Raw genomic sequence first — 17,160 nt, forward strand, 5'->3', positions numbered from 1 at the left:
AACTCTGGTATTTTACCTCATTCAATAAGTGACCATCTTCCAGCCTTTATTCTCCGAGCTGCCCAACACCTCCCTCACCAACACCAATATGCCCATACTCACAATCTCACTAATTTTAACCCCTCTATATTCTCTGAAACCCTTAAACTAACTAACTGGGATATCCTTAAAACTCTTCCTCTAGATGACGCAGTGGTAAGCTTCAATACTACCTTCCTTAAAATCCTAAACTCTCAAGCCCCACCGCGAACAAAACGAATAAAACAAAACTCTGCCCCTTGGCTAACTAAGGACACTAAAACTCTTATGCATCAAAGGGACAAAACCTGGAAAATTTATAACAAAAATAAATACCCAGATACACTCCTTCAATATAAGCAACTCCGCAATCTAACCAAAAAACTTATCACAAAAGATAAAAAATCCTACTACACGAAACTACAGTCTACCCTCTCAAAAGATCCCAAAAAATTCTGGAATTCCATATACTCCCTCTTACACCCAGGCTCCAAATCCAATCCCTGTCCCGACAACAACAAGACCGACACAGAAATTGCATCCCTTTTTAACTCCTTCTTTACCAGTTCTATAGCTGAATTGACCAAAACCTTCTCAAAATCTACACCCTGCCCTCCACCCAATCCTTCTCCCCCCTCCTCTCCCCACTCCTGCTCTCCTAATCCCCCTCTCACTTTCCACTTAAAACCTGTATCCACCAGCTATATTAAAAAACATCTGACCAAACTCAAGCCTTGCTCTAATGCCCCTGACAATATCCCATCTCTCTTTCTCAAACTTGCAGCTGATGGCATTACCATACCAATCAGTATTCTCATCAATAGATCCATCCAAGAATCTTATGTTCCTAAACTATGGCGAGCAGCTTACATCCCGCCCCTTCATAAAGGAGGCAAAAATAATAGCACTTCTAATTTCCGCCCAATAGCCATTCTTTCCCCAATTTCTAAAATCCTGGAAAAATGTATCCACCAGCAACTCATGCCCCACCTACTAAATAACCATCTCCTTACCCCTACTCAGCATGGCTTCCGCCCTGGCCACAGTACCATTACTACTCTACTCTCTTTCTTAGATATTGTCAACCATGCCCGTGACTCTGGAGACATTGTCTCCACTGTCCTTCTCGATCTTTCCAAAGCATTTGACACTGTATCACACACACTCCTTCTCAACCACCTTTCTAACCTCAATCTCTCTATTGATTCCCTTTCTTGGTTCAAGTTATCTCTCAGACAGATCCCAAGCTGTGAAATGGCAAACAGGGACCTCTTCCTTCCTTCCTACCCCCACCGGAGTTCCACAGGGCTCTCTTCTCGGACCTATACTCTTTAACGTGTTCATCAATAATTTTCACTCTGCAATTCCTCACTCTCAAATAGTCCAGTATGCAGATTACTCCACTCTAGTCTGCTCTGCCTCCAGCCGTCCCGAACTCCAGTCCAAGACCCAATTGGCCTTCACTGCTACAGAGAATTGGATGCTTCTAAACCATCTCTCCCTTAATGCCAATAAATCCCACATCATCCTCTTTCCCCCCTCTAAAGCTCCTCTACTTGATAAATCCTCTTTCAAAATTACAAGCCTCACCCACTCCACAATAGAAGTTGTTACTCATGCCAAACTACTTGGTGTTACTATTGATGAACCCCTGAAATTTAATACTCATGTTCAACTAAATATAAAAAAACCCACCAGAAGCTTGGTATGCTTTATAGAAACGCTAACTTCTTAACATTAGCTACAAGACAAACCCTCGCTTCCACCTTCCTTCTACCTTCTCTGTTATATGGTGCTCCTCTTCTAACGAACCTAACAGCTTCCATCTCCTCTAAACTAGAATGTTGCTACAACAAAATTGCCAAATTCGTCACTAACTCTTCTCATTCTACTCACCATTGCATCTCCCTCCATAGTCTCCAATGGCTCGAACTCCCTAATCATCTTGACTACCTCCAACTTACTACTGCCCACAAACTAGTTTTCAAACCCAATGCTTGCCCAGCTCTTTCGAATATCCTACCTTTCTATACTCCTCTCAGGCCCCTAAGATCAGGCCACAAAAATCTTCTTTCTGTACAAAAACCTAAACGACCACCTGGTCACCTACTCCTTTCTTATACTATAGCAAAGAAATGGAACCTGCTTCCTCCCCAGCTAAGAATCACCACAAGTCCTGAACAATTCAAATCTCTACTACATTCTCTCCTCCTCCAAAACAGGAAATGTAATTGTATACTTCCCACGTAGGTCCTATTACTTTCCTAGTTTCTACTTTCCCCCTCCTGCCCTTCATCTCTATAATCTCTCTTCTGCTCCCCATACTCTACATTTCTTTTTTTTCCCCTATATTAATTTCCCTGCAGATACCCTTTAAATCCTCACTTCCCCTCTGCTTATATGCCTTCTCCTGCTACTTATCTTCTCCCTCTTCTCTCAGCTACTCAATCTGCATTCTTCTACCAATGTATATGTATATGTATATGTGTATATATATATATATATATATATATATATATATATAGTATTTCACTTTATTAAATTGTTTAAGTGTGCAATATTAAGGAATATGCAGCTTTAAAAGTGCAAAGTGTTTGTTACATGGAGCATTTCTCCCCGGGCCTCCACTGAAAACAGGCTTTCGGGCCCAGTGGACATCCCCGGTTATCAAACTGGAAATAAATAAATAAATAAATATATAGATATGTGATGTGTTAGACCATGATTATCCAAGCTTGAGCACTTTTCTGTCCACATGAGAGAAAACTCTGTGTGCATACATTTTTGTGTTATTAGTTCATCCCCTCATATCATAGGCTTCAACTACACCTCGGTAGAAGTTTGCTTGATTGAGTTTTGCTTCAGCAGTTACCTTATTTCTAAGGCCCAAAAGTGTAACCCTTCACTGAACAGAAGTGTCATTTCTGTTTCTGACATATTCAGACTTAAACGTTAGTCTGATTGATTATTTAATGCTGCTTCTATTCCTTCAACCACGCCAACCATTTTCATTTGTGCATGTATATATTTCCAAAATCCCACTTATTTTAAATGCTTCTGGGTGTGTTTGGTATTATTTTTCTTTTACTTTACTAGAATCTGTGCAAATAAGTCTGCTTTCTGCTGATTAGTCACACAATTTTACCCATCACTACATTTTCTTCTCATTCAGCATTTTTTATACCTTGTTGACATCTAGGCAGTCTTTTACTAATTGGTAACTGAATTTCCCCTAAATGTGTAACTTTTACTGGCTATCTAAACAATCTGTTTTCTCACCAGGTGAGCTCTAGTTCGTGTGCCGCTCTGTCAACACCAGAATCAACTCTCTCAACAAAATTTGTTTTATTGGCAACATTTTGCAGTAATTGTCTGGGGCTCATGTTTTTTTTTTAACAAATACATTCTGTAGATATCTTGGTAAGTGAGTTGGCAGTTAAGTGTCCCTAGGTGTGCAGGTAACAAACTTGAACATGCATCCATGTGCATGTTATCTTGTATACCTTTTCTAAAGGGTAAACTGTTCCTGTTTCTTCCACTATATTGTTATTTAAAGAATTGTTTGTATTTTCAGACTAATGTGAAACATGTTTGTACTTGCAGTGAGTAATGTATTTGGAGGTTTTGCCCTTATCCTTTTTCACCTTAGATTCTCTGCAGCAATCCACACTCCATGTGCAAGTTACAATGTTTCTTTCACTTAGACCTTGGTCTGCTTTTACCATCCTATTTTGTTTTTGCAGCTGGCCCCAACTCAGTCCCAGATCGTACTCCTCCTTTGGGCTACTATGAAACAACATACACCCCAAGGCTATGTTACAAAGTGTGCACATTAAAAAGTTAAAACTCCTCGCTATTAAGATCTGATGATGTCTGTGGAGTAAAGCACATATCTAAGATAAAGACAAATTATGTGAGAAGAATGAGAAGCCTCAGACGTTTCATGCTTTTTGTTTTGTATGGGACTAAGTAATGGTGGAATATTTACTTAGCTCATCTGCATTTACTTGGTTTTGGCCTGCTGAGATCTGTATTAACAGGCAGGTCACTTAAGTATAGAAAAGGGGATTATTTCCCAACATTAAGGTCCTAAGGAAACTGACATCAAAGTTAGCACCATCTTGCAGAAGAAGGAGATTTTAAAGATCCTGAGGTATTTAAATCAGAGGTTGAAGAGGTCTTTCATTTCTTTAACTCCCCTTTCTATGACCCTTCTTTTGGTGGAGCTACTCAAATTCATGAAGTACACTGTGAGCTAGTCTGTTGCCCCTTGTCTTCAGCCCAGAAATGATTGAACCAGTATCCTTGAGTCATCCCTCCCATAGAACCTGCCCTGAAGGATGACATTTCTGCATTCCGATGCAAGTCTGTCTACCTTTTAAAAACATAAATCAACTACAGACCCTTACAGATTTTTGGCAATTTCTTATCCAACCTTTTCAGCCCATTATAGTTCCCAGAGGCTCTAGCATCTTTCTTCTCTCCTGACGAGTAAGGAATCTGTCTTTGGATGTGGAAAGTAATGGATGTGTTTTTTTCCTTTACCACAGTGAGCCTTAGATCTCTTTCTCACCTTTGCCTGTGCCAATCCTTCTTTGCAGACTAAACACTCAAAAAGCTAGAGCTTCCTGAATCTGTGATCAAGAAGTAGCTCCTAAAGGCCTCAGGGCAGCTTTTATAGTGGGCTTACATGTATCCTGCTTGTGCCATTGACTGCTGTGGCCAAGGCGGTGGGATTCAGGTGTATTTTTTTATGTATGCCCTCCTCAGCTAAGTGGTCACTACAGACGAGTTGTACTCCCAGAGACTTCTAGGTATTGTCAATACCATGGGCCTGCAGGCCTCCCTCTCATTGAGAATGAGGGATTTGGTATTGGTTACTCAAAGTTATCCTTCCCTGCCTAGTACTCCTGAATGAACATTGGTCAGCTGGGCTGTAGTCAGGACTTCATCTCTCCATGCCATATGTTTTTGAGATGGGCAGTTGTGGATGTCCCTTTCCAGGGTGATGTCCTCTTAAGGCAATCTTTCAAGGTTCTGTTCAAAAACCTCCAAAGGAAACAGATTGTTCACCACTGTGAGGGATCTCTGTGATGCAACCAACCTCCTTCTGCTTTTTTTCACCTACTTTGTCTTCCCAGGAAGAATAAAGCCCTATAAGGGTATGAGGAGGGACCAGTCTTTTGTGACTGTCCCTGCAGAGTATCCCATGACAGTGGCTTCACCTTCTTCATTTGCACCATTCTGACATCCTTACAGGACCATGCATCAGAAGCTAGTTCACCAAGTCTGCACCAAGATGAATAGGCATTAACATGGAATCACTGACCCATTCTCTGGTGACTACTTGCTACAGCTGTTTGGTAGAGCCTGGAAAGAACTCAGCACAGATTGAAACCACTTTCCACAGAGTTCTAGAACTAGCTCAGGCTGCACTTATAAAGGCTGTGAAAATATACGTGTGGTTCTGTTTCCACCTTGTTTTGATCCCCAAGTGGAATGGAGTTTTTTCCTCCATATTAGACATCAGTTTCAGCAAGCACATCCTCTATGTCAGATTGAAGTTGATGACTCTAGTAGGTCATGCCCTTGCTTCAGCAGAGTTCTGAAAAGTTTAGCTGGAAATGGTGGGTTCCTTTTGAAACATCCAGCATTTGGGTCCATGCAAGAAGTTTCTTCAGTTTGCTTTGAATGGGCTACACTTGCTTAGAAAGTGTTGCTTTTGGCCTTTTCTTTGTGCCTAAAATAGTGTATCAAGTGTGCTAACCATTGAGGGTGGTTGCAGGAGAAAGAATTTCTTGTGTTTCTTAACAATGGGGCTGCCTTCTGATGACTCCATTGAAAGACTGTGTAGTAGGAGCCCTGGCTTTGATCCTCCCATAGTTGCCTGCCCAGAGGGTCACCACAAACTAGGAGAAATCATCTTTTGTTCCATCTCAGCAGATTGGTGATATTGGGAAATAATTGGATACTCTTAATTACTGGCTGTTGGAGTGCTCAGAAAGTTATACTACTGTCAACCTAGGTTTGATGACATGTAAAAGTGCAGGCATGTATGTTTCTAGACTTATTGGTGCTTATGGTAGGCATTATCTGCAGCTGCATTCAAGCATCTGTGGATAGGCAGAGTGCAGTGGATGACAAGTGCCACTGGTTTCAAAGTCATCCTGCTTCCACATGTCTGCTGTAGGTATCAGTACCTGTCACCCATCTCTAGTGCAGTGAATGATTCCCACCAATGTCTTTGCATTCTTTTACTGAAGACAAGTCCCTTGCAGTGTCTAATGTATACTTCACTGGTTCGTTAGAGAAGCTCATATGGACTCATTTTTATTTATTTGTTTATTCTTTATTAACTGACTATGTGAACTACTCTGGGGACCTTTGTCAGTCATGACCCTGGCCATAATGGCAAAGACAATAACAAGGAAGAAATGCACTTTGGAATACAAAGAAAAACAGTATTACCTCAATTAAGTTATTTGATAAAAATTGCATGTACAAAACATAGCAAAGTGGTGACTGTGAATAATTAAAACAGTAAACAACACTTGAGCAAGTAAAGTAGAGCCTCCAAGAAAGGGGGTTTCACCTAATTTATCACTTCCTCATCTGTAGTCTCTGTCCTCTCAGTGAGATGGGGATAAGTGAAACTTATGTTCACCCTCCGTACTTTATTTATTAAAATGATTGATCCCAGTCATTAAACTTGTTTGTAATAATGTAGAAACAGCAGCTTAAGCTGTTACGTAACAGATAATTAAGTTAAAACAGGCTTAAAATTATTAAAACTTTGTTAAGATTAACCTGCCTAGGTAAGTGGTATTTTATGGACCTCCTAAATGAGCCCTCAGAATCACATGCACTTGATTCTACAGGATGAGTGTGAGGAGGGCACAGAGGAGCACCTGTCACATGACTCAGGACTGGTCTTTGTAATCAGTAGCTGCCTTGACAGGAGGGAGAATGACAAGGTACAGTAAGCTTTTTCATAAAATCAGTTCACAGGCTGAGAAAGGCTCTATGCAAGTAGTAGGATTTCAACTCCTGATCTCATAGTCACAAGTAACCAGTGCAAATCCTAATGTACAGGGTTATGAACTAAAACTGAAGAATACCAGCGAACCCTCTGCTAATGGATTTTTCTCTCAATGAAGGTAGTTGAGGATAGAGTAATGAAGCCAAAAGCAAAGAACATTTCAGCAGTTCAAATGAAAAATACTAAGGTATGCAATACTGTTATAAAATTTAACTGAGGGATCAGGTGGTCATTGTAAGATAATCATGAGATGGAACTTCTGCAAAGTCGTGTCGGCAATCAATTTGGAGAAGTGTAATTTTGCTAAGTAGAAGTAGACACATACATATATATGTACATCTACCATCTACATGCACGCACACACTCTCTCTCTCTCTTTATATATATATATATATATATATATATATATATATATATATATATATATATATATATATAAATCTATATCTAATATCTATAAATATATATATATGTATATCTTTATCTATATCATGTAAATCTCTCTCTATATATATACATAATATCTATATATATATATATATATATATATATATCTGTATCTATATCTAATATATATAGTCTTCAAGAGAACCAGTCCTTAAGTCATTTTTCAGTTAAAGCAGGTTTATTTACAGATAAAATAAAATCTTCATCATCTTCTAAGTATAGAATCCAAAGCAAGGCATTTCTTAAAAAACTTCCAGACTTATCCATTCCATCAGGTATTTCCCATAGTTCAGTAAACAGTTTTGGAAGGATTAACATGCAGGACACCTTTCTTCATCCCTTTTTTGGCTTCAGGGTATTTTTCTGGACCGTATCCTGTAGGAATGCTGTTAGTTTGTCTTGTTGCACCCAGGAGATTCTTTCTAGTATCCTTTACTTCATTAATAGTTCAGGAAATTTAACTCTCAGCTGGGTGATGGGCCTGTATTCTCACTTCCTGCATCTGATTTTCCCTTTCCTCCTTGCTTTTATCCTGTTTACCCGCCTGTCTTGGCCTTAAAAATACAGTCCTTAAGATGATCACCTGTGTAATATTGCATTGTACACTAGCCAGATGGTTTATTAGCAGGAGGACTATATAACAACATTCACGTTGTGTTCATTTCTCTTTTTAGTACAAAACATGCAAAGATGGTAGTGTGCTGGGAGTGACTGTAACGAGAATTGCACTGCTAACACACTGTCAGGCTCTCACCCAGGCTTGTGGATACACTGAAGGTAAGAGACCTCCAATTTAAATTATTTACATAGCATTGTAAATCCTTTCTGCAGTGTCCATGTGTCCTGTTACTGTATTATGTTGTATTTCAGATTGCATAACTGTAGTATTCAAAAATCTGCATGTCAATACATTCAGTCATTGATTCCTGAAATGTTGATGAAGCAAATTAATCTGTACACCTCTAATTTCTGTATTATGCATTGAAATCACAATGCATGAAATTATACTGAAGTTACAGTGTCTAATTAGTGTGACTTAACAGGCAAACTTAAGAAGTTGAAGAAACAGTTGCCTGAGTAATAACAAATGGAAGTCATAAAATTCAGATTCAGAGATAGGACTGGTAGCAGAGCTTTATGAAGGCTGCTCAATATGGCTTTACTTAAAAAAAAGCTCAGTACAGATGGTCATTCTGCTTTTTAATACTGATGTGATTGATTCATTCATGCTTTTAGACTTGCATGAGTGTATAAAAAAATCAGAAATGAATAAGCTAAAGTTATGTGAAAGCTGCTGTCTTCAATTCGTAGACTAAGTGATGTTTTGTACATAACTTCAGGGAAACGAAGTTTGATACTCTTATTTTTCGGCAGTTAGTGCTTTATTAGATCCCTTTAGCAGTGATCACCAGGTGTGCATGACTTTTTGATTTTGTAGTTAATTTCTGTATGTTGTTTTTTTAAACAGCTGAAACCATTGTGAATGTATTAGATTTCAAGAAGGATGTTGGCCTGTGGCATGGTATTCTGACGGTAAGTTCAGCTGTACTTTTAAATAATCCACAGTACCAGTCTTATAAACTTAAGTTTTTCAGCATACTGACTGGTGAGTCAGGCTGTTTACTTTATGCCAAGTCATTTTTTAATTCACTCTTTTATTATATTTCTAGCTTAGCTGTGTAGAATGGTATCCAATGTTCTCTTTCCATCTCTCTGAACTAAATGGTATATTGGATCCCACTGGATCCAATGCTAGCAACATTCAGACTTTGCATCCAAGGCATAGGCTACTCCCCCAATTGATAATCCTCCTCCACTGTAACAGTTCCTCAGATCTCATTTGCCAGTTGATCTACCCAGATGGGGTCTCCAGGGCTCAGTGCATATTTCATCGATGTTGCTTCAAAATTTGAAGATAAGTGAATTCTTCTGTGTTATCTAGTGAGTAGTTTGGGATAACTTCATCCCTTTAATAATAGACCCTAGAGTCTTTTATCCTTTTGATACAATTGTTGGTGCTAACATGTTTTGCCCCCCCCCCCCCCCAGTCCTCTCCCTTACATGCTTGGGTATAACTTTCAGTAAAAGAAAAAAAAAGAATAGAAAATGTTTAGAGTTGATTTTTTTCCAACTACATACATAGATATTTGTGTATTGTTTCAATGCAGTTTACTGTTTAGTATTTGCTAGTAGGTAGTGGTCGGGCTTTTTTTTTTTTTTTTTACTATAACTGGCAAGGCAGCTGGCTTTAAAAAATGTTCTGTATAAAATCCCCACAGGGATCCTCACACAAAGTACATGTCTGTTTTCTGGGGGCCGTTCATCTGGAGAAAGACTGCAATGTCTGTGCTCTTTTGGTCCATGAGCCTTACAGGTCCATCTGTCCATGTTGATAACTGAGGGCCTTCTTCATCCATTGGAGAGTCAAACTCCTCTTTCTTGTGCTGTCCTTCATCCAGAAAAGCATCAGAGAGACCCCCCCCCCAAAAAAGCTGAAGCAAAACTACTCGAGAATCTTTTTGGTTTTGAATAAAAATGGGGACCTGATGTTCATTCTGGACCACAGTCTTTTAAACCAGTTCTTGAAATAGACAACTTTCCAAATGGTCACTGTTCAGCCTTCTGAAGAAGGATGACTAGATGTGCTCAATAGACCTTCAGTACACCTATCAGTACACACAGTACTGCAAGGCAGACCAGGAGGTTCCTTTGCTTTCAGCTAAGAGACCGTTAACTTTCATTTCAAAGTGCTGCCCTTTGGACTTACCTTAGCATCCCCAGGTGTTCACCAAGCATATGGCAGTGGTAGAAGCATCCCTTCTGGGTTGGGGGGGGGTATTATGAGGTGAAGACTGTCCAAAACATGTGGTCGTCAACAGAGGCCAATCTTCACATCAGTGTACTGGAGACGAGGGAAGTCCTATTGTGCAAGCCTTCCAGGACTCCTTCCTCATGGGTGTAATTGCTGTCCAGGCAAGGCAATACATCTGTAATCTGGTATATCAACAAACAAGGAGAAACCCATTCTTCACCATTATGTCAGGAGGCCATGAGGGACTGGTAGTGAAGAGTGCCTTCCCAGCACTTTCTGATTGCAATGCATATCATGGGGGACTCCAGTCTATGAGTAGACAAGTAGAGCAGATCATTCTTTCTGCCACATGAATGGTGCCTCAATCAGACAGTGGCTTACATGATCTTTAGTCACTGGGGCTAGCCTTGCTGCAACCTGTTTGCAACTCCATCCAGCAGAAAATGCAGCAGCTACTTTGCCCTATGTAATTCACACTTGGCCTCCAGGTGTCCTCTACGCTCATCCTCCAACTCCTCAAATAACTACATTTATTCAGAAAGCAGACTGGTGCAAAATGAAGGTCATTCTCTTTGCACCCTTTTGGCCTCAACAAATATGGTTCCCCTTCCTGTGATTTCATTTGGTGTACCCTTTCTGAGTGCTGGACCTCTTTCCAGTTCTGATCTCTTACTTGCCCAGCAAGTCTCACCTGGACATCAAATCCCCAAAGTTGACCAATTGGTTTCTCTACTTCCAATGATGGTCATAATTTCCAGGCTTTTGTCTAGTGTTCACATCTTATCTCAGAAGCCCTCCACCAGGAAGGTTCTAGAAGTAAATGGAAGAGATTTTCAGTCTGAGCTTCAGCCAAAAGTCTCAGTCCCTTTTCTGCTCCCCTATCAGTGCTCAGTTTTCTCACAAGGCTTTTCCATATAAGAGCTTAGCTCACCCATTATTAAAGTTGAATTGGCAGCTGTTTCAGAGTTTCATGTTGGCAAAGGCCAAGTGTCTATTGCACCTTTGAAAATATCTAAGGCTTTCTTAATGGGTGCTTCCTCCTGTGGTGTTCTTTTAGGGATCCGGTTCCACCTTGAGATATTGCCGTTTTACTTCATGCATTAACTAAACTTTCTTTTGAACTTTTAGCTACTTTGGACTTGAAAGTCATCTTTTTGGAAAACTCTCTTCTTGGTGACTATTACCTCTGTAAGGAGGATTTCAGAATTGCAAACCTTGCCCTTTAAATTGCTGTGTTTGGCCTGTCAAAAAAAAAAATCAAGTCTCACTCCAGACAATTCCAAGCTTCCTTCACAAGGATGGCCTTCAGTCAGTTTGTTAATTTTCCTGTTTTTTTCCCCAACTTCTCGAACAAGGGTGAATATCTGCTGCACTACTTGGATGTTCATCATCAGTTACATTTCTGTTTACATCGTACCAAGGACATCAGGAATTCTGAAAATCTTCTTGGTTCCCTTTCTAAACCTAAACTAGGTACAAGTGTCACTAAGGCCATGTTGATCAGGTGACTGTCCGATTGCTTCATGAGAGTATGTAAAGCTAGTTGACTGTCACTAACTAACAAGCCTAAAGCACTTTCAAATAAAGCAGAAGCAACCACTTCTGCTTTGTTTTCTGGAGTCCCTGTTTATGATGTCTGTTCTGTGGCTACTTGGTGTACATTTGTCTCTCATTACAAGCTGGGCCTGCAGTCTAGGTCTAGGGCTTTGTTTGGTTCCACCATCCTTCATTATATCCTTCCATAAGTCCATCCAGCATTTGTGGTAGAGGGAAACTCTGCCCAATTATTGGAGATGGACTGAAAAGAAAATATTGGGAGAAAATGTTATGTATATACCATAACGGTAGATCTTGTGATGTCTTCGTCCATCCATCTCAACCTCCCTTCCATCTATCCCCTATCCAAATTATCACCATTGTGGGCTCTCAATTGACCATACTGGACCTGTCCAAAGCCTTATCTTCTTCCAGTCCTTGACTGTGTTATTTCCTTTCCAGTCCTTTTTTGCTTATTTAGCATAACTTGAATATTCTGTTTTGTCAGGCAAACTTGATCTGAGGAGCTGTTAGGGTGAAGAAGAATTATGGCTAGGGAGGAGGAGCCTCCTCCTTACATCTGAAGCCGGAGTGTTGCTGATATTGGATTCAGTCTGATCTGATATACCCATTAGTTGAGACAGATAGAGGAAGGTAATATGAATCTGGTGTTATGGTAAGTACATAATGTTCATTTCATTCATCAGGGATAGTTTAAACTTCTTAGGATAAACGGATGACTTATGTGTTTGAAACTGTATGTAGCTTAAATAGGTAGTGAATATGTATGATTTCTGACAAAGTATATTATAGCAAATAATTTAAATGTGTGCGTTACTTGTGTACATGTGCAAATTACATACATTTATATGTATATGTATGCATATATTTTTTACAGTTCCCGCAGATGGATTTTATTGAGCTTTAAGCTATATTTGGACAACATGCATTCTGCAAAGATTGCACCTGTGAGAGCTGAGTAGCAACAGCAGTAATGTTTTTTAACTGCGGTTGTTTTTTCCTGATCTTACTTTACATTACTGTTTGCAGTAATCTTTTATGTTATTGTTAAGATAAACCTTATTTAATTTTTGTAGTTTTACAAGGTCTACAAGGGGAGAATTGTGCATTTTCTTTTTAGAATGTTGTTTACAGTTTACTACTGAGGCATGCATGATCTTAGAGATTTAGCCCGGCTAGATCCAAATACTCTCTGACAGCCTTCCTTTTCATGACAGGAGCAGTAGCTGCTTCCAGGTCATAGTTGCTCATCTAACTGTAAAAACAAGGGCACTGTGATACTGGCTTTACAGTTGACAACAAAAGCAGTACAGTTGTCTTCTTTCAGAGCGGATACCTTAGGCAATACTGATTCATGCCATGTTTCTCCACTGCCATTGTGTGTGTTGAAGCAGAATATGTCCTTTATCTACTATAGTAATTGATGTACCCTGGTAACTTTATGTAGGACTACAATACCTCTGTGTTTGTTGAATGAAGGTATGTGTTTGGTCGTAGGATGTGTGATAACACAGATAATCAGAATATCGTGTTTCTTCTTCTTTTGTGTCCTTTATTGTTTTACATATTAATAAAATGTCCCTTTGTGTACACTTATATACTTCAGAAATGTCTGAAACTAACAGAATGATATTTTTATTGGCTAAATGGAATGATACAAGACATTTTCTTGTGAAAGGCAGATAGGTTGCAGTTAATTTGCCATTGTTTTTTCCCCATAAGGATTGCAGACCGTTCTTTGTTATAAGTCTAGACTTTAGTTAAGCTAAACCTGAATAACATACAGGAAGCTCTACATTGTTTTTATTTTTCATTTTGCTCTCGTTACGATTTTCTTCCTTCATCCTCAGCAAGCTCAAATGCATTTGTGAGGTACTTGTATGCAGAATCATTATCATTTTCTGGTCCAGTTGCAAAGGGCACTGTGCTGTTAAGCGTTCAGTGATGTTATCCCATCAATCAGGATGTATTACAAAGTTATGGGTCAAAAGTAAGAATGCCATAGTGGTGAAAATGTCTAATCATGTATGATATCTTTTTCTGGGATCTGTTCCCCCCCCCCCTTATGAATTACCCTAAACAGTGAACTTACACCCCTTTTCAACTGAACTGATTTTAGAATTATGCTGGTTAATTGATCTGCTATAAATTTCAGACGTGTTGCATTTACTCTTGCATGATGTGGCCTTTGTGTTGGCTGAAGAGGTACTGTGAAAGACGAGTTCTCAAACCATTTCACAGAAAAAGATCATAATTCATAAAAGCCATTTGGACAACTTTTGGTGACTTATGGGCTTATGTGGATTGGAGTGAATTTAGATTGTTTTCTTCAGTAATAATATCCCCAGTGCATGCCATTCTTGACCACTCATGATGGTAGTTCCACAGATATGGACTGTAACACACCTTTGTCAGATGCTCAGTTCAGTTCAGGTCATTCTACCAGTCAGAACAATAGTCCTTGACTAAATTTCCATACGAGAGTAGTGCATCAGTTGGTTCGGTAATTCTGTTCAGTTATATAAACAGAAAGTACATGTTCCACTGTTTTTGCACTGAATGTGATGTACGTTTGTGTAAAAATGTCAGATGTTTAAATTATTGACATAATTTCCCCACAAAATTCTTTTGAGTGTCATTGTATTTGACAAACTGCATCTTTAGATTTTCATTTTGAATCGCCTTATTGTATATTCTCATGTAGAGTTTAAAGTTGTAAAGTCTGTAAAAGCTTTTAATAAGTTTGACAATACTTGAAGAATAAAACAAGTGGCTACTAGGATAACAAATTGAAGAAATGGCAGTAAATCAGAGGTCTTCAAATGTTTATCAAGGGACTTCAAGGACTAGAAACCACAAACAAAAGGAGAAGGAGCTGGAAGAGAAATTGAGAGAATTATTTTCATTGCTTAGAAGTGACTTAGCTGTGCTAGTTTCATGTACAAGGAATAAGCACACTCAAAGCAGTTTGAAAAGCAGCACTCCATGACATTGGACCAACCAGAGGAGGTGTCCACATTTATATTTTCTTCTGTGGTTTTTGGCCCATGAATCAGCAGTTTGTATATTTATGGGTCTACTTCAGTAGACCAAAAATTCACTTACCCAACATTCAGATAGCCGAGACGAAAAGGCTGACAACCGCAAAACACCGGCATCCCGGAATACTGACTTCTCACTCCAGGTAAGTAATCACTTGGCCATCCTGAAAAAAGTAAAACCGAAGGAAAATGAACCCACCCATGTGGGGGGGGGGTGCTTCACTCCCTACACCTTCCCAACTATATATACTAACTCTGAGATCGCACTACCGCGGGGGTAAGGTGTAAAGTTCATTTTAAGAATAATAATTTTACAGTCTTTGAAAATAATACAAATAGTAAATACAGTTTAAATGATTATACAGAATTAGACATAATAAGAAAACCTTGGTTAAGAATGGATACAAGTTGTATGACAAGGATTTAATAGTTAGAGCCATTTATGGAGAAATTAAAGATAAGTTAGTATAATACAAACAGAAATTGCAATACGAAGTGAGAGAAAAGTAGGCTTATGGTATATTTAGAGAGAAAGCTGGGGAGAGAAATTGATAGAAATAAGGAAGTGAATGAAGACTCGAGAGTTTGGAGATGTAACATATGAATAGGTATTTGTCCACATTTAGGGGTGTAGTCTGTCCTGGTGCTGAGCAAGAGAAGAGTCAGCTTTTTGCTAGGAAGTCTTCAGAATAGTTTTGAAGGATGGGAGTGATGGTATTGATCTGATGGATAGAAATAGTGAGTTCCAGACCTTAGCAAGATGGTACGAGTACAGACAGCGCCCAGTGGATTTGATAGGTTTGTGGACAGAAATGGATTTTGATTATTGGATCATAATTACCAACTAGGAATGCATTAGAATGATATTTTGTACTGGACAAGCAGATGGAGTCTGTATAATTTTATAGACAGAAACAAAACACAATCCTCGTAGTTACAACAATACTGCAGAACCAAAATGCTACGAAAATACCACAAACTTGTATAGGCTCAAGGAGACACGAAATTATGAAAACTGTTTGTTTATTTAAAAGAATTAGTTTAGCGCTTTCATCAAAAAATTATAGACTTCTTCAGAACCCAGCATAAGGTAACCTGACAGTTTAAATACTCTACTCAACCAATCAAATCTACACAATAATACATTATTCATAATCCAATATAATTCCATTGATGTCATATCCTATGTATAATAAATAGTAATACCTTATAACATTGTTAAATATGAAAATAGATATATTGTTAAAAAATTTATTTTTAAAAAGATAAATTCAAAAACCAAGGGCTAGAATTCCCTTATATCCTAGCTTGTAACACCGGCTTAATGGAAATGTGTTCATTAATGCCTGGTGGTGTGGTAGCATTTAAAAGCATTTGCCATCTTACCTCTTTTTCACCTAACAATGTTTTCAGATTGCCCCCTCTAATAGACTGACTCAAAACTTCTAACAGGGCAAATTTAAAAGTGAAACAGCCCGCACTGTCCCTAATGTGCCTAAATAGTGCATTATTTACATCCTCTTTCCTGACACCAGGCCCACACCCAACTGTAAGTGTTCCAGCATTACCGTCCATAGTACATATTGACATCAAACGCTCCTTAACTAGATCTCCTGATCTAGTAGGTTGACTACACATTTCAATAAGTCTCGTCAACTCCCCTTTGATAATTACCATCTCCGACTGTAGCTTCTGTATTTCATCCCTACATACGGGCAAAAACTTGGATGGCAATTCGTCCGAGTTCATGGTAAAAAGAAACAACTATAGAAACAAAACACAATCCTTATAGTTACAAGACTGCAGAACCAATATGCTACGAGAATACAACAAACTTGTATAGGCTCAAGGAGACAAGAAATTATAATTTTATAGATACTAAGAACGAGAAGGTGTGTGAATGTTAGTTGGTGGTGGCTAGTTCTAAACAGTTCAGGCTTTTTTGTACTATAAAGTGGAGAGTTCTGAAGGTTTTAGACAAGCCTAGAAATAAGGAGGAGTCTAGTTTGCCATTATATCTAGCTTTATTGACAGTATCTATGTAGGTTAGAAATGCGGTGTTAGTACTGTTGGAAGGACGGAAGCCATGTTGTGTGGGAGATGGGAGTTCTTCCTGCAGGGGATAGTTTAGCAATTATTTTTTTAATAATTTTCTGTATTTTGGAGAGAGGGGATAAGATTGCTATAAATCTAACTTTAGTAATGTCTGTTGAATTTCCTTGTTTATGCAAAGTGATAATGTGTGA

At 38.8% G+C, this 17,160-nt stretch overlaps 1 protein-coding gene across 10 annotated transcripts in view; it reads left to right on the plus strand.

The window, feature by feature from the left end:
• DIP2C (disco interacting protein 2 homolog C) overlaps positions 1-17,160 on the plus strand; it is a 2,757,794-nt gene that overhangs the window by 1,740,783 nt on the left and 999,851 nt on the right. For all 10 annotated transcript variants that reach the window (XM_044064688.1, XM_044064689.1, XM_044064690.1 and 7 more), the window contains 2 exons: positions 8,179-8,281; positions 8,973-9,037. In XM_044064688.1, the coding sequence (XP_043920623.1) occupies positions 8,179-8,281; positions 8,973-9,037 (168 nt within the window). The remainder of the gene's footprint in view (positions 1-8,178; positions 8,282-8,972; positions 9,038-17,160) is intronic.

This window comes from Protopterus annectens, chromosome 3.part0 (assembly GCF_019279795.1).
Source record: "Protopterus annectens isolate FY-2018-M chromosome 3.part0, PAN1.0, whole genome shotgun sequence".
NCBI lineage: Eukaryota > Metazoa > Chordata > Ceratodontiformes > Protopteridae > Protopterus > Protopterus annectens.